This window comes from Achroia grisella, unplaced genomic scaffold (assembly GCF_030625045.1).
Source record: "Achroia grisella isolate CSIRO2021 unplaced genomic scaffold, CSIRO_AGI_Agris_v1 utg402, whole genome shotgun sequence".
In the NCBI taxonomy this organism is placed as follows: domain Eukaryota; kingdom Metazoa; phylum Arthropoda; class Insecta; order Lepidoptera; family Pyralidae; genus Achroia; species Achroia grisella.
In genome coordinates this window covers 887,282-912,272 of record NW_026712841.1, presented here as the reverse complement: position 1 = coordinate 912,272, position 24,991 = coordinate 887,282, and the positions used below count along the sequence as shown (strand labels likewise).

The 24,991-nt window shown below is 30.9% G+C and overlaps 1 protein-coding gene across 4 annotated transcripts in view; it reads right to left on the bottom strand.

The window, feature by feature from the left end:
* Positions 1-24,991, bottom strand: part of LOC131844583 (protein sickie) — a 161,985-nt gene that overhangs the window by 98,103 nt on the left and 38,891 nt on the right. For all 4 annotated transcript variants that reach the window (XM_059193496.1, XM_059193497.1, XM_059193499.1 and 1 more), the window contains exons 2-3: positions 24,666-24,848; positions 278-591 (exon numbers count right to left, since the gene is read on the bottom strand). In XM_059193496.1, coding sequence (XP_059049479.1) covers positions 278-591; positions 24,666-24,848 — 497 coding nt within the window. The remainder of the gene's footprint in view (positions 1-277; positions 592-24,665; positions 24,849-24,991) is intronic.

Below are 24,991 nucleotides of genomic sequence, written 5' to 3'. Positions count from 1 at the left end.
TATTTAGTAGCAAATTTAGAGTGTCAATTCGTAATTCTATTATCATTCATAAAAAAAATGTATATTATAAATAGTGTGTTTATTTTAGAACAACAAAAATACAAATACTGACATCTGTCTTTAATTATAAGAAAGTTTAATACAGTTAATATAATTTTAGCTACTTGACAAGAGATGGCGCTATATTGCTTAATATAATTAGAAGTAAAATAAGTAGAGTAATAAAATTATTAAGGGAAGATTAAAAACTATAATTAATAAGAAGAATGAAACTTACCTGTTGGCTGTTAACGTCGTCATTTCGACGTTATTACCGCAGGCTGTTAATATTTCATCGCAGCTGCTGCCACCTGTTATGCGTTGAACGGAGTTTACAGATATGTCATCACTTGAAGTTTTCGCTGCGTTTGTCGCATTTCCGCTAGGTGGCGCTGTTCTTTGTTTTGACGCTTGTTTGTGTCGACTAAGAGCGAAAAATAGTGCCAACACAGCTTTTAGCTTCGCGTCCCGTATATCCACTGCCGTAACTTGTTCCAATCCCTGGACTTTTTGCGCATGGAGAAAATCCAAACAGCACTGCACGTTTTCCAACTGGAAAGAAAAAAAACATGAATTTACTTACTACTTTTTAATAAAATTCTAAAATAGGTATATTTTAATGGATTAAAATGCAATGGTCGATCCACCTACGCAGACTGAATTCGCTGACGGTGCTCCAGGGGAGGATAATAAAATGAGTATGACCTGCTTATTGGAATATGTATTGCCTATTTTGCTGACATATATATATGTGCTTGCACTACAATGCTCCCTTCAACCTAAAAGTCTATTTATAGAAATATATGTAACTAGCTGTCCCCGCGAATTCGATCGCGTGGAACAGTGACCTAGACTAATTAAAACAAAATATTAAATAATCTAATCGTGAAAGCGAGACAGACAGTCATACAAAGTTACTTTCGCATTTACAATAATAAGTAAGGATTAAGGTACCTTTATAAGTACCTATTATCACAGGATGAAATCATATAGCTCATAATCAGCTTCAAGCAAGGTCAGTGTGCACAACAAGCGAAATTAAAATGCGAAAGCTTAGCATGTCGATCGCTATTGTCATGCGCACGCGCTTCCGATCATACAAGAGGTGGTTACCAAATGAGTTCACAATAATTTAGTCCTTGAAAATACGTGTGATTATGCCAGTTACATAAGAAACCCAAATACTTTGTTTGAAATTGTTTTTATAATGTACTTACACCGGAATTAATAGATATTACAGGTGTTACATATGTGTGCAAATTTATTCTCGTGTCAATTTAAATTCCATAAAGTACACACTACTACTACCTAATTGGACTACAATTAAAATTCTATTACGAGATTTACCCAAATTTATGTTGATAAAAATAAAGTAATATGAACTTTATTATAGACGGTTTACTATCAACAAAAGGTTTCTCTAGTTTAGTTTTCATAGAAATCAAGATTCTTGAGTCAACTTGCACAACTACCCGTGAAACTTGGAAAGTAGTGAATGAATTCATTTGATCTTCTTCTACTATCCTATAACTTTATGTATAACAGCTTCTTCCATCTTCTCAACATTCCTCTAATACCGGCAGCCAAAATGTTTCAAATTAGAAAGAAGAATAATCGTTTAAGTAAAATTTATTACCAAGTTAAAATTTATTTATTAAAAAGGTAATATTATTTTTATATTGACCAGAAGACAAGAATACATATATATTAATATAGATTAGAGAATTGTTTTGACTGTCCCATATTACATTTATTGAAACTTAGTGATATTTTCACTGTATATGTAGACACGTACTAGTAAAGTAAACAGAGTTGTACACTTGATGACATTTGCTAGTTGAATTTTTTGGAATTATTGATAATGTCAATAAGATAAAGCACATGTATGCATGCCTTTTGAAGTGATACTATATCCAATAAGAATAACACTTTGGAAAATAGTTTTTTAATTTTAAAGGTTCGTAAGTGTTATACATACTTACGATGTTTTTTTTATATTTATTTATTTATTCAAGAAAAACCAAGGCTGATTATACAGATATTGAATCAATATAAAACACACAAAGTCATTGACAGGCTTTCGAAAATAATAAAAGATTTAAAATATTAAATTCGACAACAGTATAAAATTAACAGAGACTATTAGAATATTATAGAAATTAGGATAAGAACAAGAATGCAATAATAAATAGTGAATTATCATTACAACTCTTCATAATCCTACTACTAGTCTCATAAGACAATTATTTAGGGAGTAAGTACTTTCATATTTACATATAGACTGTAAGTATACTAATTAAATAGAACAATGATTGTTAGAATTTGTAGAGAAACATAAATTTTTAATGACTTATATATCTATTTAATTGAATACGAGATGCGACATAGCCCGATCAATTGTAACAAGACTCAAACCTATACAAATCAAGGGTATTCAAACTATACAACATCGCCCCTGAATAGTATTCATCAGCCCTACCGAAGCTCCGACCTCAATCTCGCATGTTCGAGCACGCTTGTTGCAACACACGGGCCCGGCGCCGATCCTTAAAAGGTCCGTCTCCTGATCTCGAGGGTCAGCGGTACCACTCCTGACACCAGCCGTACAGACTTACCCTGCCACACTAGGTGAATGGGTAATGTAAACAAACCATATACAATACCTACCTACTTTTATAATGTGGTCACTATTACAAGCAATAATTAGGTGTTGTGACGATTTAGTAAGTAAATAATTATTTAATTATTCATTTTTCTTATCCGTATATAGATTATCAGTTGTGAATAACGTAACATAGCAATCAGAGTCGTTGTTCACGTCAATAATTTGTACTGAACTAGCAACCCACCTCGATATGCACATTGCATAGTGCATGTGACGGAAATCATATTATGTAATAATAAAGCATCATAACACAAGCTCTGCAAAACTTGAGGCTCTATGTGTAAAGTATAATTCACGTAGCACCATCTAGTCCTAAGCATTGCAAGGCTTGTCTTATGGATATTAAGCAACTGATAGAAATACTTAAACATATTTTATTTGTAAATACTTACATATTATACATAGAAAATACACAGACCAATAAAAATAACCATATGCAAGAATACAAATTTTTGTATCGTCCGAAGAATCAAATGCGCGATAATAAGAAGTAAACGATGTGCTATATATACACTGCTAGACTGCCGAGGCCGTCAAAATCCTCCGAAAGAAATTCTCGAAGTGTTAGAGAAAATCATAGCAAAAGTCGCGGAAAAACAGGGAAATGAATATGGGGACTTAAAACTATTCATAAATTAAATCCAAACGACGTATTGAGACTTCAAAACGATGTAGTAATGTACAGTAATTACTACTAGTATTAACATCTATTCAATGTAAAAAAAATAAACTTACAAAACTACTTTTATGTTCATAATTCAGTTAAGGTAAGATTCTTACTCGAGACGTTGGCAGAGGTCACAAGTTGACACCTTTCCGCAACCATTAGTTACAATTAAAGTGACATTTTGTATTTAATGAACAAGTGGTGACATTTTTCACGTTCAGTGCAATCAATGTAGAAATACATTGATAGTTGCATATTTACGTACCTAAATATCATAGACACAGAGGACCTTCTTCTTCTGAAGATTATTACAGTCTACCTGATATAGCACTTGTTTTATTAATATAAAACTAAGTTACTCCTTATAAACATTAGCCCGTCAAAATTGATCTATCCGTTTCAAAATCTTTTAGTCTGTTTATTATTGCTAATCTTAGTCTGTTGTTTTAATTTTTTTTTATGTAAATATCGTATATATAGTACCTACTTTCCTTTGCATTTAGTGAAAAGCTGTTAAGTTAACACTACAAACAGATACTTCAATTTTATTTATTGGTATAGACTTCCTAGTTATCTATCGCTATATCTACAATGCGATATAATATCTATGAAAGAATAATAATGATTTGTTTATCTATATAGCTCATTTACTTCTGGAAGTATGCAATTTTATCAGAGTTACGTGTAATTACATTTTGGCATGATCGCAATAAAATATGTCATTTCAATAACAAACATATTAAATAAATTATTGTTTTGGCGTAGGCAAAACAACAACGAAACGCATATTGATGACGTTACGATAATATATATATATACATATATAATACTAAAAATTACTCTCGAATTGGATCACAGATTTAAATTGGTTAAAACAATATTTACAGTATTCTTGGGTATGCAGTATTTTTTTTAATAATACCTACTTGCTAGTAGTACAGTACCTACTACAAGAAAAACATAGATGTGATAAGATGAAAAGTATATCTGAGAACTAACATAAAAGTTCCAAATAACGAAATTCAATTGTGATTTATTTTTTTACTATAAATATATTCATAAATTTATCATAATCTTTTAATAGACCACAAAAGAAAGGAAACATACTCAGTTAAATTGCTGTATGGATTGAAATGTTAATTATATGGTATTAATTCGTTATTATAGGGTCTGGCATTAAAATGTGAGGCATATTGTACAGCGGTGTTTTTTTTCATAGATCAAGCAATGTGAAGGGCGAACGTTTCGTCTTACTGAGATCAAGATTGCACGTGCCTATAACGCGATACGGTGGATTTAAATGCTTCACATATTTTAATAATAACTTTGTAACATTCTATTATTATGTCTTATAATCACATTATCATTTTTTTGTATCCTACTGAATAAGGTAACAGACACCTATAAACATGAACATAAACTTGAGTTACGCGATGTGCAGGCCACATAAAAGCGGTGTCAATCGCATTATTAAGCAAAGTTCTAAATCTGTATGTCAGAATTTGATCATATTTATATGGGAAGAATTATAGAGCGTTTTACATTAAGAGATATTTTGATATTACATGTTAATATAATATGAATTTTATAAAAACTTGTCAAGTCAAAGTCCTACAACCTCTTACGGACGTACTGAATTTTCTATTAGTTTCCTATGGTTATTCATTAATTCATTATACTCGTACTACCGTATAGAATGAGAATTTTCACAGTTACAATTACCTAGTACATTTATAAATGCCACAAGAGCCATAACTTATCTACGTTATAAAGAACCTTTCACACGAGTAGCCTAAACACTTTCCTACTATGAAAAGACAATAATATATTACGTTATCGCACCCCAGTCCATAGTGAGGTGATAACGATTTAACGGAACAATAGTGATGGGGCGTCCCAAAGTACCGGTCACGCGATACTGCACATGTTTTTGTCACGTGTGCCTCTAAATTACGGGAACACACAGAATGTGCTTTTTACCGTAAAAGTTTTTACGGTTCAGAAAGATAAGTGTGCCTTGTTACTTAAATCGCTGTTTTTTATTACTATTTAAAAGTTTAGGACTCTAAACTAGCAATAAACTGTACTACCTATAAGTTGATAATGTGATTTCTTTAATTGGTGATTTGTGAACTTGCATCAAGGCATCATTATGATCATATCAGTCCAGATTTACTTCAATGTTGAATGAAACAAAATTTTCATTATCAAGAATAGAGCCAAAGGATTGATATTTTCTTTTCCTACAGCCTTCAAATGACGATTATGAACTTCACTGTTTTTGTTAAGTACCTTACACAATATTTTCGAACATTCTAGGCTATTATTAAAACTCATTTAACAATCTATAGTGTTTATTGCTTTTTGGTTCCATACTAATTTCAGTTACGATTATACCTTTTTTGTGGAAGTAAATATTAAATTATTATGTAAGCATTTAAAGATAAATGTATTTATATGAAAAAGAAATATATGTGCATTTATGCATACAATCTTAACAGATAGCAATTGCGATTAACCTTGCAGATATCTACAAGCAAATTACATGAAGTCGGTCATTGATTATAAAAACAATTATGAAAGCAGACAACATATTTCTTTAAATAAGTATTGACTTTAATGTTTAATATTAATAAAAATGTGTGTTTGTGTATAGGAAGTATACAAAACTTAAATTAATTTTAACAACAAATAAAAATATGTGTTTGTGAATAGCAATTACACATTTCATTATTTTTTTAATTGTACAATAACTGTAAACACCCAGTTTAACTTTGTCCATTTAAAAATAAATAAAATTGGAACTAGTGTAGATATCGAGATATCGATAAATATATAAAAAAATAAACTGTTGAGCTTCTACATTATACTCTAAGTTTGTCACATATATATTCGCCTTTTAAAGTTGGTTGAAAACAGTTGAAATTATACAATATTATGTAAGCACCATACTAGACATGGACATATTTTATTCAGTATATTTGAAATATGGGCAAGTCAAATACAGTCTCTGGTTAATCTTGTTCCACAACGAAAATAGGTATGTTTTCAAAAGTTTCCTTAATTGAATATACAATTACTACAAGTGAGTATGATTTGATATAATTAATTAAACACCTATAGCCATAGAATACAGTAGACTAGAATACTTAACCTCTGACAATAAACAGATGAATGTCATTTTGGTGCTAAAATCTTAATTATACTACATACAGGTTCGTTTTTTACTTTAAAAAGCTGTGACCTTTCCACATTGTGAAAGACGGCCTTGTTCCTGATAATTCTCGTGAGATCACAACACGCGAGATTTCAAGCAAGCTGCACTCATTACGACTTTCCCTGAGTGGTAGGTACCATACTTGTACTTAAAAACTTGGGTATCATAAATCTTGTAGCGTTCACTGCATATTAGCCCACTTACAATTCGGCTGACTGGGATAAAGCGAGATAGACGGGCGACAACCGGAACAAATCACGACTTGAGAGGTTTGTTTTGTATAACAAAAATTCAACAATGTTAAGTTCCAGAAGTACCATGAGAAATTTTAAAGATACGAGTACATTTCTCGTAATAACTTGTACGTTGTGGTCATTTGGAAAGGTTTTATGTGTTAAGTAATCGCCAAGCATAAGTAATACTTAAAGGATTGGTATTCGTTACTGTATAAACGAAAAAAAAATTAACGGTTATATTATCAATCTGTCTGTCAAATATACTTTTTTCCTTTGCATTAATTAATTACATCTGGAGGCACTATGTTAATGTGTAATATTTTTCTATAAAATTCTATTTTAATCCTTATTGTGCAGTTACAGACAAAGTTTTTTGCGAAGCAGCAGATCAGGTTTGGGATAATTTAATGTGTGTATTTCGTTTCATCATGGTCTATATACAGATATTAATTTAAAAACACATATTAAAGTTTAAAAACCCAATTAAGTATTTTTTAACGTAGATTACGTTCGTCATCTAGAACTTTGTCGTTATTGTAAGTATTTCTTCTGTGTTCACAATAAGGGGTGTATTATTATTACTATTAATGTTATAAATACTGAATTATGTCTGCTTATTTAGCTTTTCACTAATAATAGGCTGAACAAATCTTAATGAAATTTAATCTGGTAATTGATTGTAAATATCACAGATATATTACGGATATAGATATATCTTTTATCTTAATAAATAAGGCGAAAGGCTGTAAATATGAAATGAATTTCTGTAAACGAAGTCGCAGGTAACAGTTAGTATTATACAAATCACTTAAAAGTCTTAACTGAACCTGTACGATTGCAATGCAGGCGGCATTGCTTAGTCTATAATTCATAACATGAATCGGATGTCCAAAAGAAGTAACGGGTAAAATGATTAGTTTCACCACCATGTTTGTTTTATATCTAGACTAGTGACCCAACTTGGTTTTTCATGGGTGTGCAGTATATAGGACGGAGGTTGTATAACTATTGGAGCGGAGGTATCTGATGTGTATGAGTGAGAGTTATTATGGGTTTTATGAGGAAAAATACGGATATAAAACAAAATGCCACTAATACGACAGCGATATATAACAGAAAGTTACAAAAAGAATATATAAAAAAACGTATGATTTATAAAATTCAAAAATAATATAAAAACCTATGAAGGAGTTCGCTACAACTATAGCATCACAAAGCTTCCGGAAGAAATTCTTGTAATCCTAGTGAACATCGTAACAAAATGTACATATTTTGTTGTTATAAGTAAGCGTTGATACTCAAAATAGAAACAATAATACTACAGTCATGCTAATCAGCATACAATTAAAATGCGTAAAATATATAGCTATAATAATTATATGCAATGATATGTTAATCAAGTAAACATAAATAAGATATCGTAATGCGGCCTGACCCTCGTAATGACTCAATCGACCGACCCAAAATTGTTGAGGGTCATATTATACTTCAAATATGGGAAGAATATAACTTTTATTATGTACATGTTTGCAAAATTTCGTTTCATTTTATATCAAAGTCATTCGAAAGCGAGTATTACTTTATAAAACTAATACCTACATAAACTATTTTGAAAGTAATATAGTATATATTCAGTAGCTAATAACAAATTGCGCAAATTAAAATACTTAATGGAATTTTTTTACCACATGTAAAAAAAGAATTTTATTGAGGAAGATATATTATTATTCAAAATCTCGCTGCGACAAATAGGCACGGAGCTGCAATGTGAAATTAATTATTTTTTATAGTATATATTAAAATAACTTCAAGACACTGAACATTAAAAACTGCTATTGATAAAAGTATTCAATGTTCTCAGTAACAACACACAATACTATATATCATATTTATTTATCCAAGTAGTTTTACCGAGTGTTAATAGATTTGGCAGAAGACATTTATCTTCATAATAATACATTGATATTATCGACTAACGGCGTATACTCGGATTCCCTCAACTCTTCTGAATTTGAGGGCAAAAGATGGCTGAAGCCATTCTAAGGACGTTGGTTTTTGCTAAAATCATATTTATATACATAAATAAATTACCCTGAAGAACTCACATAGCAGCATCAACCAAAAACTCTAAACTATGTAAATATACTAATTAATGTTTGTAATGCACCCGCGACCATCGGAATGTGTGTAAGTCAATATGCTAAACTGCTTTACCGTTCTCATTATGACATGATTTCGATCTTAATATTTGTCTTCGATTAAATATTTGTCTAAATGTAGTTTTGTGAGAGAGGTAACAACATAAGAAACTAATGTACAAATGAGGCAATTGTGAAATTAAAAAATTACCTACGTCCGCCATCGGAACGATCATTGCCTCTTGCCTCATCTGCTATATAACGAGTAACATAGGCTTGATTAATATACGTATATTGTAGTTAATAATCTTAACAAGTAATCAAATAAATTCTACTCAGTCCTCAGTTATTAATCATAGAGGAATCCGCATAACCGGTAACTGTGTACACTGAGTGCGTATAAAATTAATGTATCGTGCCTCTTTCATAGAAAATTCCAACATTCTAATCAAAGATTAAGTGAGTGTGTGCATCTAATTTATGAATCGCCTTCTCTATTCAAATAATTATCTGCAGGATGAGAACATTCGGTATTTTCGTAGACAATTAGGAATATCGATTCATGTTTAATTAGCAAGGAGAAAGGCAAGGTAGGTATGTCATTAACATATCGAAATTATTTTCTATAAACAATCTCATATTACAGGTCACTCTACCATCAATTTGGTATCGAGATACACTTAGTAAAATTTCGTCTGCGTGTGTTTCGGATATAGGGCGAGATTAGGCAGTGAAATTACAAGATGATGAATTGATCGTAAATCATTGTTATTCGGAATAGCTGCGCATGTGTGAGATCATGCTTACGTGTTGTCAGTGGTACTGATCATATGTACAGGGGACTGTTACCGTTTAACGCTGGCTACATTTGTTTGTTATTTGAATTACATAAAAAAATAAAGTTTTCACCAGTCGTTATTACTGAAGATGGCTCCAATATCGTCATAATTGAAGAGTGAATTAATAATGAAAAATCTTCATTTCTTAAATAGTTTCAATAAAAACAAACTTGTTATCTTGTTAGTTGGTGACTTGAATTAGAATAAATTTCTATCAAGTATAAATGATAACATACATATAATTAAAATTATTTTTAATTAACATGCAACGGAATAATTATGAAAATAATCATGAAATGGTTATTCTCGTTAGTATGATACGTGAAATATCCTGTCATAGACAAACTGACTTGAATGGAAAATTATGGCTGATTTCTACATGGTCACACTAGACATCAGTTGTCACACAGGTAACACGTACATAAACTTGTAAAAAAAATCACATGCGTTTAATATTACTTTGGGAATTGGTAGTTTTCTTCTTTCCTACGTATTAGGTAGTACTACAATCACCATGTATAATAATGTACATACATTGTAATCTTTAAGCAAATAATAGGTCTGCGCATTACATAATATACTGACCTATTTATAATGTGTTGCTTACTGATGACTTGAATAAATGTAGGTGGTAGGTAGCTAGTTTAACGTCGTAAAAATGGTCTCGTCGCCTCCTTACAAGCCGGTGCTTTTAGCTTTCTAGTCGTTTCAAGAAATAACGTTTCTTTATCGACATAGTCAACATTGTATTAATCATAAAAGGAACCGTTATCAACCGTTATTATTAACACAAAGAACCCACGATTTGCAACTTCATGATATCAAACACTTATTGATTGACGCTGTCCGTGTAGGTCGACCTTTAACTAAGTTCAGGGTCGGGACTAGGCTGGCCAAATTAGATAATTAATTTTTCGGGATTTAATTAATGCAAAACGGGGACCGTCTAAAGGGATCGGGTTTATAGAAAAACGTTTTAATCATTTTCAACCGACTTTATAAAGAAGTAGTCTCAATTCAACTGTATTTTTTATTTATTTATTACACCTTACAACTTTTCCCCTCTGAACTAATTTTGATAATTCTTTTATTATCAAAATTATTATTATTTGAAGGTTTCTCCTGTGGTCCAAAAATAATCAACATGTAACCAGTAATTTTTAGATTTATTCCTTATAATGTGATTGATGTCAAATAATATCTAATTTTAATAACTACTCGATCATCGCGAAATTAATTCGCGATGATCGAGTTATGTTTTACTTATTCGGCTCATCCGAACGGCGCGGCGTCACATCGTGACGCATGTCAATCACAGGAGTGACACGCAGCCTACTAATACGGGGCAACATGAATAAAAAAAATGTTAACAATGGAGATAATTGGTATTCCAGATCCTTCGTTCCGTTGGGACACAAGACACTGAAATCTAAAATCGGGTCATCCTGGATTAATAGTGACAATTGGCAACCCTAGGCGAGACGCTGCCGGCTCTCTTGTAAGCTAATTCGTTAAAACTAAACACATGTTCAGATTTATTCATAAGACGCCACATTTTGCTCATTTTAAAATGACGCTAAATACGTATGTGGAATAAAACATTGTTTATAACACAAACTTTCATACATGTAACACTTCTTGGCTCTAAGTGAATAGCAGTAGAGTAGCGTTTGTTAATCGATCTTACCTATTAACACTTTATTTGCACTTTAGTCTGTATCGCTAATAAGCACATGTGCTATTTTATATATTTAGACGCAGTTTGCTTCGGCGTGGGAACATGTTGATAGTAAACAGTCAGGATTTGTAAACGTTTGTTTTATTAACATGGAGACCGATCTATTTCGTCCATTGCCGGTCATTGACAGTGCGTAGAATCTGTATTGTAATTTGTATTGTATAATTATGTAGGCTTCATTTATAAAATACTACCTGTTTCAGTCTATTACCATTATGTGCGTCCTTGTAATGCAGTCTATTTCCGTACTAAATTTCTTTAGGATACCGTTCATCCGTTTAACCGTGAAAAGCTAATAAACAAGCGAACTAATATTTTATATAGGTATATAGATTATTAGCATGGATGTTTGTTGTAATATTTGTTCTCATGTTACTTACAATGGTCTGTTGAAGAATTGTACGTCAGTCTGGAAAAATGGGAAATATTATAAATCTAAGATGTCAGATTCTACTAGTACTAGCCTACTTCTATATATAAACCGTATCCATAACTACTAACCTATTTAAATTAATTCAATTCAGTTTTTTAATATACGTAATTAGTAAGTATACCTACAAGTAAATAAATACTGTGAATGAAATATGTTTTTATATTTCAGTGCACCGATTATAATACAAACATCCAATTAATTCTAACTCAATGGTATATAAATAGAAACACATCTATTATTACATCGTCCGTCCGAACACTGACCCTATTAAAACTAACAAAAGGAGGTAAACTGTGTGACCTATATGTAGGAATTGCAATGTCTGTGGGACGTTCTACGGACGTGACAATTGTGCTGGAGACGTGACACCGTCCAGGCATGATCTCACCACTCTCAGGATTGGTTGATAACTTACAAACATGCCTATAGAAGAAAAGTAATAAAAATGTATTCATGAATTTTTAGGCCGTGAGCAACAGGTCTATGATTTCCTCACGATTGAAAACTTCTATATTGTTTAAAGTAGTACAACTACTTTATGAAGCCGAAATTCATTCCGGGGATCCTACTCCTCAACTTACCCTCGAAATCGCAGCTGACTTTCACTAAGCTCTATAATACAGCTAGCTTAACCATTTTAAAAGTTTTCGGATGAGAGGAAATGACTGATGATATTAGGCCCTGGCTCGGGTACTACTTCATGTTTCCTGTCACGTTCCTATCTGTTTTACTTTACAATTAAAACTATAAAAACACAGAAATAATATAACTCTTTTGAATAAAAACATATGTAACTCATTTTTTAATCGATCTTTTATACTTATGATAAGATTTTTTCGATATTGTTAAGAAAATATGTTGTTATAACATTCTGAGAAAGTCTGATAATAATATTTTAACTAATCCTTTATAAAACTTTAAAATTTATTTATTAATTATACTCATTTTTATTATAACATAGAGGTATCCTTTCATTTACTAAACTAACTAAATTTTAATACCTTCAGTAATATATTTACAATAATTTACTCACTCACTACGCATACTAATATAAGAATGCGTAGTGAGTAAATTATTGTAAATATATTACTGAAGGTTTTTCTCTATATGTCTACTTTTAACATTTTTTACATAATATTATCCAGTTTCCTTTTACAGTTTCTAAATCTACTTATAATGACGCATTATTTTAATTATAACAATACTAGAATAGTCATAAAGTATTGTGTTTATAATACAATATCTCGACTATACTGAATGTACTGTTTCTGCGAACTGCCAGATAATTTTATAGACCACATTGAAATATTCGTATGTACAAAATTCGTAGAAGCAATGTCAGACCTCTAATTGCTCTCAGCAAAAACATGTATTGACAATGGGTTTGTTATGACCAATCCGTTGAGTAAGATCAGCTTTATAGACTGAGTCATTATTTCAGTGCTCTTTCTGTTCGCCTACTTCATGTTATTTACAAGGAAAATACCTGTGAACGAGAAAGCACTCAGCTGCAGTTATTATAACTATATATAAATACAACCAATATCTACTGCCTTAATTCGTCTTATATTCCAAAAGACTGAAGACAATTTCCAGATACATATATGGTAACTATGTTTAATTTTAATAAAATAAAGCACTCATATTTGTTATCCTACTCTATATTGTAAATATGTAAATAGTAGGTAGGTAACTACCGCTCATTTGGAATGCATGTTGTCTACCTTTCCTTTTTCTAAATATGTGTAGGTATACAATCTAACAAATTACATGAATTTATAACAGTAAAATATTAAGCATATAGTTACTTGAGTGAAAAACCAAAGCAATTATAGCGGTTATAGCAATCAGAGCGGCCCAGTCCCTACGAACAGCACCCGTTCACAGGTATCTTTTATGAATGAGACAGCCAACAGCGAAAAAGTTCAACTATATTTTAGGGAACCCAATGGCTGAGACTTAAGTGTGTGAAAATTAATCGATTCCATAAATATTATTTCATGAACGTATATAATATTAGAGTCATATATCTATACACTTATTTTGATAACTGTTTATTTTCATACAAGTAGCGAAAAATTAGGATTTCTGGAAATAATCAATAATTGTTTAATAACAATACCTCCATAGCCTGACCAAACATGGCAATGTACAGTATCACAGGCATCCACCCAGATATAAGCTATCGCGAAAACTTTATTTACAACGTGACTTGTGTACACAGATGATTATACAAAAATAAATATTAGCGTGCCTTATCTAACGATAACAGAATGTTAAAAATATAACCATCTTATTTTATTGAAACGTTTGTTTGTTTGATTTCTAAAATTCCTTTTTCCATTAAAATCGTTTTTCGTTGTGGAGTGATGGATTAAATGACTTCTTCGTGCAAATTTCAAGTCTCTAGAGCCAGTAATTTTTAGAGTACGCCGACAGCCAAGTCATTTGCCTTTTGGTATGTTTTTGTAGATAATCACGAGAACAAATCAGTAAATAGTAGTCAGTGCTATTATGGTGTTTGATTAATGAATGTATGTCGCTTGAAGCGTCTTTATTAAAGTAGGTATTCCCAAACTAATCACATACAAAATCTTAATCGTTAATGACGCGGTGTGATCAAATAACACGATCAATATCTTCTCTAAATAATACAAGCTACATAGTTATTTACATAATTACGACGACCAGTTTTCAAGCGGTTGACCCGTTTACACTAGACAAGTGGACTTGTATAAAAAATATCGTAAAACGTCAGTATTAATCAGTGTGTCCTAGTTATGTCTGATTTTTCTTTATTTTTAGTACATTTACCCATATCAATTTGAGATTACATTTAGAACTACACTGTAGATAATTATAATCAGTTATCTTTACTAGTATATGCGCACTATGAAAATTAATGGCAATAAAAAATTTGTATCTCAGTATTAAACAACAATATAATTATTATACAATTTGCGAATTTATTTGAAATAATAAACATTCAATTTTATAACATATGTAAATCGATTTTTGTAGTGAAATAACCTACCTGTTTACCTTGTTTGCAATTTAATGAGCAGTGTGTTATTATTAATTAAAATTTTATCCATTTTAACATGTCTATTATTTAATAAATGTCTGTTTATGTTACTTAAAATAAATAATCTCCGTTTACTGAACTGAAATGGTATCTACTTTGGTAATTTAAAAAAATTCTAGCGAGATTTTGAACAATTTCTTAGCGGTACCGGCATAATTTTAATGTTTAGCCGTAATTTCAAAAAATGGCTCTGTTTTAGCTAGTAGTTTCGATAGCTTTAGTATCATAAGAAAAATCTCACTAAGATCTATTTCCAATTACTTTATGTTGTTGATTTATTTATACCATAATATTCATACTTCTTTTATATCCATTATTCGACTTACGGTGGGCAAATATTTAAGTTACGTAGAGCTGTAGATGTAAAGTTTATAACACCTATATACATAAAACGTCCCTGAATATTATGCCATTATAATCTGAGCATAAACCGTATAACATAAAACTGATAACACCTGACATAAACCTGTTTCCTTTAATAGGTGCTGACATTGCTATCACAAATGTTATGTACTTATTGATATACTTTGAACTCTATTATAGTACCTTAAAATTTATGGATCAATATAAATGATAAATGAGCACAAATCCCAACTAATCCAATCTTAATAATAATGAAAATCAACGTTCTAAGTTTAAAAGATTAAGATATCATGCTGTAGTGCATCTGTACCCTGTAATTTCACTGGTTTAAATCAACCGCCAATTAAATGGTCGTTCATTAAATTCATAATTTTAGATTTTAATATTATAATTTTTTACTGAATTGAAGATCCTATGCACTTGTAGGAATAAATACCGATGAATATTAATTGACAAATTATAATTAAAATAGAGTTCGTAATTTATGTTCGGATTTAAATTCATTGTGGGAAAAAGAGGGATTTGGTCGTCTATAGCTGTTCCATAGTTCTCGCTTTTAAAATACATATTAGGCAGATGATTATCATTAGCTTCTCAATAATAATAATGAAGGAAATAGTCGACGTATTTCATATCGTCAATATGGTACCTACAACAGGGAGCCCTGGTATTAAATCCGCTTGTCTTTAACCACTTATGACAGTTCAAGGCGACGAAATATGTATGTAACTGGCGCCGCGCATCGAGTACTTCGGTCAACAATACCAACCAGATAACGTCTCACAAACTAATACATAATAAAATTTATTGTCACATATACTGACCGTAGTTAATATTGAACATAAAAATGATAAAAAATAATTTTAATGCGGCTCCAATTAAAAAAAAAATAGCTAAAGATCATCAGCTTTTAGACCAAAACAGGCATCATAATCGATCCATAAGTTTCGGAGTGACGAAACCACAAAATTTGTAACACCTCCCTTTTAGCGACGGCGGTTAAAAACATTATACGGAGGATAAAAATCAGTTTACGGAGTACAGAGACATACTACCTTAATCCTCAGAAAACAATTAATTGAAGGTAATATCGATATAACAATGTATTTCCATCCGCGGTGGTGTTTATACCTATATAGCCGATGATTTCCAAATTTCAATCAGGTGAACCGCCAAATCCTTTATCACTACAATTATAGAGTCATGTATATAAAATACTTCTTTATGTAGGTATAACACACAAATTCACACAACATAAAAACTATTCTGGAAATGAGGCGTTACTCTCGACACTCGGTTTTTTGTTCATGCTGTAATCGGTCCGGACATCTAGTAGTATTGTTGATCAAAGATTAAGCATTAGTTGGAGCACAACGTTTCGTTTCATCATATCATTTTTACAGCTGCACACACGCTTGATTTATATGTACCGCTTGGTAAATCACGTTCATGTTCTTTTGTTGTCATTTGTGAGAAGATCGCTGCTGTCGCATTTAAAATGTTATCTCTTTTAATTAATACTTATAAGGCATACGACCTAGTTATGTATAGTAATCTGTTGCAATTGGTGCAACAATTACTATGTCTAGGAATAGTGTATTTTAGACATGAGACGGCCTTCTAAATGAATTAATCTAATTAATAATAATGCTGAACAATTCACTATGAGGCAATCTAGTTTCAAACTAAGCAGAGCTTGTACTATAGGTACGTACTTAACATATAATATAAATGTTTATATTGTGTGAAAAATCGAACTCGCGGCCATCGGAAGGAAGGTGGTGTGCTAATCCGCTAGACCACCGAGGTTGTCAATTATAATATTGATTACTAGAAAAGTAATTTCATTAGAATTTGTAAATAAACACATAGTAGTTATACGAATCATAGTTTTCAGATATTAAATAAATGAACACATCCCCGTTATTTATCAGAGATTCCGAAATTTAGTCGTGTTTTATGAATACCAAAAATTAAAAAAAATATAAAGTGATTATTTGTAGCACTTTTTATACCTTACTCAAATATAAAAATTTTGTTTTAAATCCTGAATAGAAATTGTATCTAAGTTTCTACATCTTAAATTGATGGATACAAAAACAGCTAAAAGGTTCTTCCCTTTTCGTGCTTTAGGGACTGTATCAAAAAAAAATTCATTATTTCAATCGCTCTGTTCAATATTTCAGTCTCATCAATGATTCAATCAGGTTCCTTTAGAATATTACTAAATGTCTTCGAAAGTAAATCAAAATAGCAATTCTTTCATTCATCGTATTCATTCATTCATACTTAAGAATCGGAAGTAAATACTTACCTACTTACTCGTAAACTTGGTAATACATATTTACATATTACTAAGTCTGTTGCATAGTTTCTACCTACGCTTTCTTCATAAAACGGGTGTGAATTTTAATAATAAATGATGGGTACTTATAAGTAATTTTCCTGTCTACCTTCTGACTACCCATTTTTGTTTAATTACATACAACTGATTAAATATTTGGATATCCAGATCTGGAGAATAATCAATTATCCATCACTTTCATGTCCCAAAAATGGAGAAAACCAATCGAAATTCAAGACGGAACCGGTAGGTTGAGGACATAATGTACCTATCTACCATCGCATACTAGATGCACAAAATCCCTTATGTGAATACATTAATTTACCCAAATGAAGGAACATTTTGTATACTTTTTATGATACACAGAAGTTTTACCCTGGCTTCGCCCAATTGCTGATAACTTAGTGATTTTTTTATATAATACATAGCCAGTGTCACTCTAAATAATATAATGTGAAACGTTCAAATATGGTCTACTTTATTTTTTCAATCAGTTAAGTATTTTATGGGTATAAACCATTATCTATACATATTATATGTATAGATAATGGATAATTGGAATATCAGTTTGTAATATGGAAATAAGCGTTTTTTACGACATGCATATCTATATATATATATATGGTACATATACCAAAAAAACATTTTTTGTAATTTTTGTCTGTCTGTCTGTCGGTCTGTTGTTCCGGCTAATCTCTGAAATGGCTGGACCAATTTAGACGGGACTTTTTGAAATAAGGAGTAACTTAGGCTGCTTTTATTTTAGAAAAATCTATACTTTTTTTAAAATAAAGTTAAATTCCACGCGGTCTAAGTCGCAGGAACAGCTAGTCAACAATATAAATCTTTTCTATTTAAGTTATAAAATAAATAATAATTTTACTTTACCTCAACAGAATTATCCTGGTGATTACAAGTATATACACAATACACAAATCATTTAATTTCTTGAACAAATCACTAAACGCACTGAGTACACTAAAACTCAAAAAAAAATATTATCAATGTAAAAACATCGATACGTCGTCGTTCATTACGATTATACATTCGTCTTGGATAAAGATCGAAGTGAGCGGCTTCCACGGAGCGAGGCGTACGCGCGAATGAATGCTTGCTGCTTACAGAGAGCCAGTATCAAGTGTCGAGGAAAACATCGATTCAAGAGTGAGATCGAATGAAAACCTGCGGGAGGTCCCGATTAATTAATCGAGTAACACGAAACTCTAATCAGATTTTTAAAACCATGTTACCTGTGTCACTATTTTAGGTTTTGGATGATACTTATTCTTAATACACTGTCACTGAGATCAGATTATTATCGACGACTGGATCCGGGTAGGTCATAGTAAACAATTGTGCAACTACGGTTGCTGGGTGCTGAATAAAAATGTCAAGTTAGCATTTATAGCGTGCAAATGTTGGTAAGTGAGTATCCTACGTATAATGAAAAATATATCCTTAGAATATTAAGTACCTATCAACTCTTCAGTCCATATTTTATATGGACTGAAGATGATTTGATAGGTACTTAATATTATATTATTTAAAAATCGAAGTAATTGGTGACTACACATGAAATCATTCTGTACCTATATGAAATCGTTAACCTTACACAAAAATAGATACGAACCAATGAATTTGTATATTTTTAAAATTGCTTGAAAGTATTGGGAAATATTTTCAAAAGTGTATTTTATCTCTGTGTATTCACAGTGTGTACATATGTATTGCACGTTATAATAATTAACGGTTAAATTGTTTGCCGCATTTGTCTTTATTAATGACGCCGTAGAATGTACGAGAAAAATGTATATAAAGTTATATGAAACGGTATCACAGGTCTACAATGTTCGACATTCCATTTTCAAAAATATTACATTTCTATTTTTAAATCTATAATATCTAATGGCTAATTACGGTCGTAAGTTGTTTCTGATGTTTATGATATGTGTATATGAATATGTTTATTTATATATTACCTATATTTTGCCGTATACTTAGTAGGTGTGCTAATTAAACTACAATTTATTTACATCCTTAACAACACGATTTTATAATTGCAGTGATGTTTAAGTGTTATGAAGTAACAATAGGTTTAAATAAATGCTCACAACTACATAAACAATAAAATGGAAAATTAAACAACGCCTACGGCTAAGATAATTGAGATAAATTACGTACCTACAGTCAATACAGCAAAATACAATGGTCTTGTATTGCCGTTATAATCATAAAAACTTAATAATAACTCGCATATACAGTCAATCCGTAAAGTTTTTTTACTTCTCTCTATAAATTTGTAATTAAGAATATTACCTTATGTATGTATGTACCTATACATATTTCATGAAACATAAAAATACTAATGTTATAAAGAGGAAAGATTTAATTATTTTTATGTTTATCTATTTATAATAGATAAAACTACTTGACTAATTTAGAAATTCCTTCACTATAGAAAATGACATAAAAACATTTTTGCCATAATATAAACAACCCGCTTTAATTCTAATGAGCTAAATATTGGCGAAAATATTATAACGTACTTTCTAAATTTTAGCTATGTCTATATTACCTGAGATTGGTATCTCCGTAATAATATCTCTTGAACTAAAACATTAACAGAATATAAATAATCATTATTTAAATGAACTTATTTTTAAGCACCTTTTAATAGCCACACTTTTTTTATCTATCACACATTCGGAATGCAATTTCATCACAGAAAGAATGAGCAAGAAACTTGCCTGTTGCTCTTGCTTGTTCTTGGCAAATATAATAATATTATAAAAGAAAACATTATTATTATATACCCATACATTGGAAACTTGCGTAAGTATTAAATTAGTGTATAGGCACAGTATACATATTATTATTACTCAAAACTATATTGACCTAAATATTGCATTTTATGAAAGACGATAACCAGTCTGTTAAGGTACATAATATCAAATAAATCGCCCTTTTACATACACCAGAACATGATCGTACTAATACTATACGACCGTGTACTGCTTATAACGGCCCACTACATGTAATAACTAATAAATCACATCGTTGCGAGTCGGTTAGACAAGCAAACAATCCGTTTGTTTGTCAGTTACCAGTCATCTCGACTAACGATCTGCGGTTCGACAGCAAAAAAGACCCTAAACATTCAAACTATTCAATTTTTTGCTCACATCTTGCAAGGCGACGAAATGTCGATATGGGAGGGCTTTTTAAATTCTAATTAACTGATAAAAGGGCTTCTATAAAAGACATGGAAGGCCTGTTATTTTGTTGTGAAAAAATATATTACATTCGAAGCACAATGATTTTATTATAAATATAATTAACAATATTACGTCTGTTGTACAACAGTTATTATATAGGTATTTGTTACAGATAATATGTAATATATATGTATAGATAAAAGACGAATTAATCATCTAATTAGAATAATTAATAAAAAGATATGACGTAAACGACAACAGCATATTTGTATCCTTGTCGTTTCCATCACCAACGGTTCAAATTCAAATCAAAAAAATCTTGCGGTGAGTATAAAATCTTCAAAATGTCAATCTCAGAATAACAAATAAATACCTTTTAGAGACATTGAGAAATTATAAACTTCACGCAGATATAGCATACGTGATTCAGTTAATACTCTCGTAGCTGACCCGCGCAATATCGTTTGAGGTTATACGTTCCACGTTTTGAAAGAATATTTAATTACAGTTCAGCTTCCATTAGACATAGCGTGATGTTCAGGAAGGCCTATAGTTCCTATATATATTTCCCCGGTAAATTGATAATCAAAATCGGATAAGTAGTACCGAAGATTACCCCAAACATCCAACTCACAAAATTACCTCTTTATAATATGAGGGTGGTTTATACAAATTACTTACTAATCTTATCGTCTTGTATTTCACAATAGCTTACGTAAACATAATAATCGCGAGGTCAACAGCATAAAACAATCAAAATATTAAATATAACGAAATATACACATTGCTGTATATTTCAGGGAGCTTTCGCGCTGGCCCGTTTCCTTCAACACTTGCTCAAACAATGCTCACTTCCGATCTAATACAAACAAATGTTTAGGAATGTAGTTGGTATAAATTAAAACAAGGAATTATAATGAACACGAGCCGGAGTAAAGTTTGGTTAAGTAATGTAGCGAGTATGTGTCAATTTTTAACATGGATATGGTATATTCATGACTTTATCCGAGAATTAAAAGCAAACACATTAATATTTATTAATCTAGCGTAACATATGCATATGTGGATGCCAAATGTCCTGTCTGTCCACTTCTATGTAAGTAAAAAAAGTTCAAATATCTTTAGAAATACTCTATACTGTTACGCAAATCCATGGATCTATGAAGATATTTTGTATATGTACTCTTATAGATCGGTAAGTATCGAGATTTGAAAAATGAATAAAATAATATAGGTAAAAAATAATAAGTAATATGACACTCTTTAATCCCCTTACTCTTCTATCAAAACATTTTTTTAGATTTTGTATTGAATTTTGACTACCTAGATGTAATGACAATTTATTTAATAAAAGTTGTCAATACAGAATAAAATCGAAAGTATATTCACTACCTATGTCAACTTTCTATGACTAGCCAAGTTTATATTGAGGACACTATATATTATTTGCAAAGACTAGAGTTCAAACAACGGTAGTTAAATATGAAGCGTACCTTTTTATGTTATTTGCATAAAAAGGCATACATTTTCACTTTTACACACACTTTTTGTAAAATTTAACAAAACAACCTTATGAATTTTAGGTATCTCACAATCTTAATGCATTGTAAATAAATAATAGTAAATGCACTGTGCTCATATAAATGACTGTGATTTGAATGTTTTGACTCTTACGACTTTTATTTGTAAATTTATTGCTACTATTTATATATATATATCTATAAAAATAATATATATATATATTATTTTTTAGTTTTTTCTTTGATGGGGTTGATAGAAATGTATTAGTAGGTAAAATCACAAAAAAAATGACAGTTACGAACTTATATACATATAAGTGGATACACAAAAATTTGCGGACAGTGCAACAAGCGTTTATATTACAACTTTAAGAAGTATAAAGTGAATAAAGTTCTGATATTAATATTATTAATAGTTTATTGATTCTATGACCAACAGACAGATGGGCCTACTGATGATAAATACCTGTATATATATATATATATATATATATATATATATATATATATATATATATATATACACAATACACACTACAATAACATTGAGTAAATTATATTCCTAGTTAAATTTTTCGTTAGTCCATGTTTAACAACCTGTCAGCTTATCGAAGGGCCAACTTTACGACTTATTCTTGGCTCCGCAAAGTAGATTTGTGGTCAACCACCATTTACTAGGTGCGTTTAACATCAACACTTTCCTCAAAATGGTAACAAAATTATGACTAACTTTTATACATCATAAATCACCTGCTATATAGTGATTTACGAGTATATGCAACTATTTTGTGTATCAATAGTTTCTAAAGACAACTCCAATTCTCTCCGAATACCTACATCACATTGTTACTTCGAATGGTTTTATTTATCTCTACCCTTTTTCACTTTAATATTACAAAGAGGAAATATTTGATATTTTGTGTGCTTTTCAGCGACTGTGTCATGCTGATAGTACCGCAGGATACAACTATTGGTTCAATAAAATAGTTTAGTTCCAAGACTCAATAAAAACTAAAATGAACGTAAATTTTGAAATGCCTATTTCTATCCAAATTTGGCTTTTTTTTTTGTTGTGACACAAATTTTGATATGACAATTTTAATACTTATTGTTTTTTTGTTTTATTTGAACATAAGTAAAACAACGATAAACTATAAACATACGTATCATGTTCATAGCGGATGTGGTTATTAGTTGTTACCACAATATCATCAAATTACCTATTATTGATATGAGTGAATATCCATAACAATAACATTAATTAAATGTGTTGGGTCTATTGATATGGACAGGGAAAGTACCTTTTTTAAATCAATAAAATTACTGTTCAATGAAACAAGATCGCTGCCTTATAAAGTTTGATTAGTTTTAAACGCTTAAAAGGAAGCGATTAAGAAGGTATAAAAATACGTAAACATCAATTAGACGCCCTTCTATGTTTTGTTTAAATTTGTTTTTATTTTTAAATAAGTATGTAGATGTAATTTTGATAAACGTTAGCGTTAATTTTTTGTATTTTAATGGAATTATTTTTATAGACTTACAGACGAACAGAATGACATTATAACACAGTTCATGAGTACCTATTACCACAGATAACATAATATTACATACTAATAGCAAGATATGCAAAGCAAAATCGATGTTTTAATCTCTTTATTTTTCCGCTTTGCTACTTCTAAACCTTATTATATATGCGTGGAATGGGGGTCATATACCCCCATTCCACGCATGTCGATAATGATGTGAACTCATAGTTACCAATTAAAAACGATTAAAATTTACAGAGAAATCATGAACATTCAGGTTTGTGGGCTATAATCGAGTGTGTGACATCCAATTACGGCACGTACGTACTTTTGTTTTTACAAGCTGATATCTATTTTTAGCAAACCAAATATTCCTTGAGCTACTTTCTTTTTCGTTCATGATAATCGGTAATAAAATGTGCATTGAATATTTATTTCAATTTCTTTTGACAGCGTGTAACGACAAATATAGATGTTGATTTTATGTTATATTCTTATATTAATAAATAATTGCAACTACTATACAATAGTTTGATTATTAAATGTATTTGGCGTAACAAACCTTTGACTTCCTTTCAATATCACTAAAAGTTTCGTAAGCATGTTTGCTACTATAGTGGTATAATTAAAAACTTACCATTTGCTGAGGGTTTCTCGGTTTCCTATGAGCTCGAGGAACCTTAAGTCCGGTGACGCCTTCCAGTACGTCGGCGAGAAGCAGCCCGTCCGCGCAGTCCCGAGCTAGTCCGCCGCCGGATGCGCCCGCGCGTCTCCTGGACCGCGCCCGCTCCAGATAGTGGTTCGCCCAGTCCGTGTAGATCTATGAATTATATAGGAGTACTTAAATAAAAATAATACCTTTTTATTTTACTATATAACTGGGGATAAATTTACACGGCGGATACCCTTCCAATCGTTCCCCCGTCCAATTCAAACGGGGACCGAAATTACAACGGCCTTAGC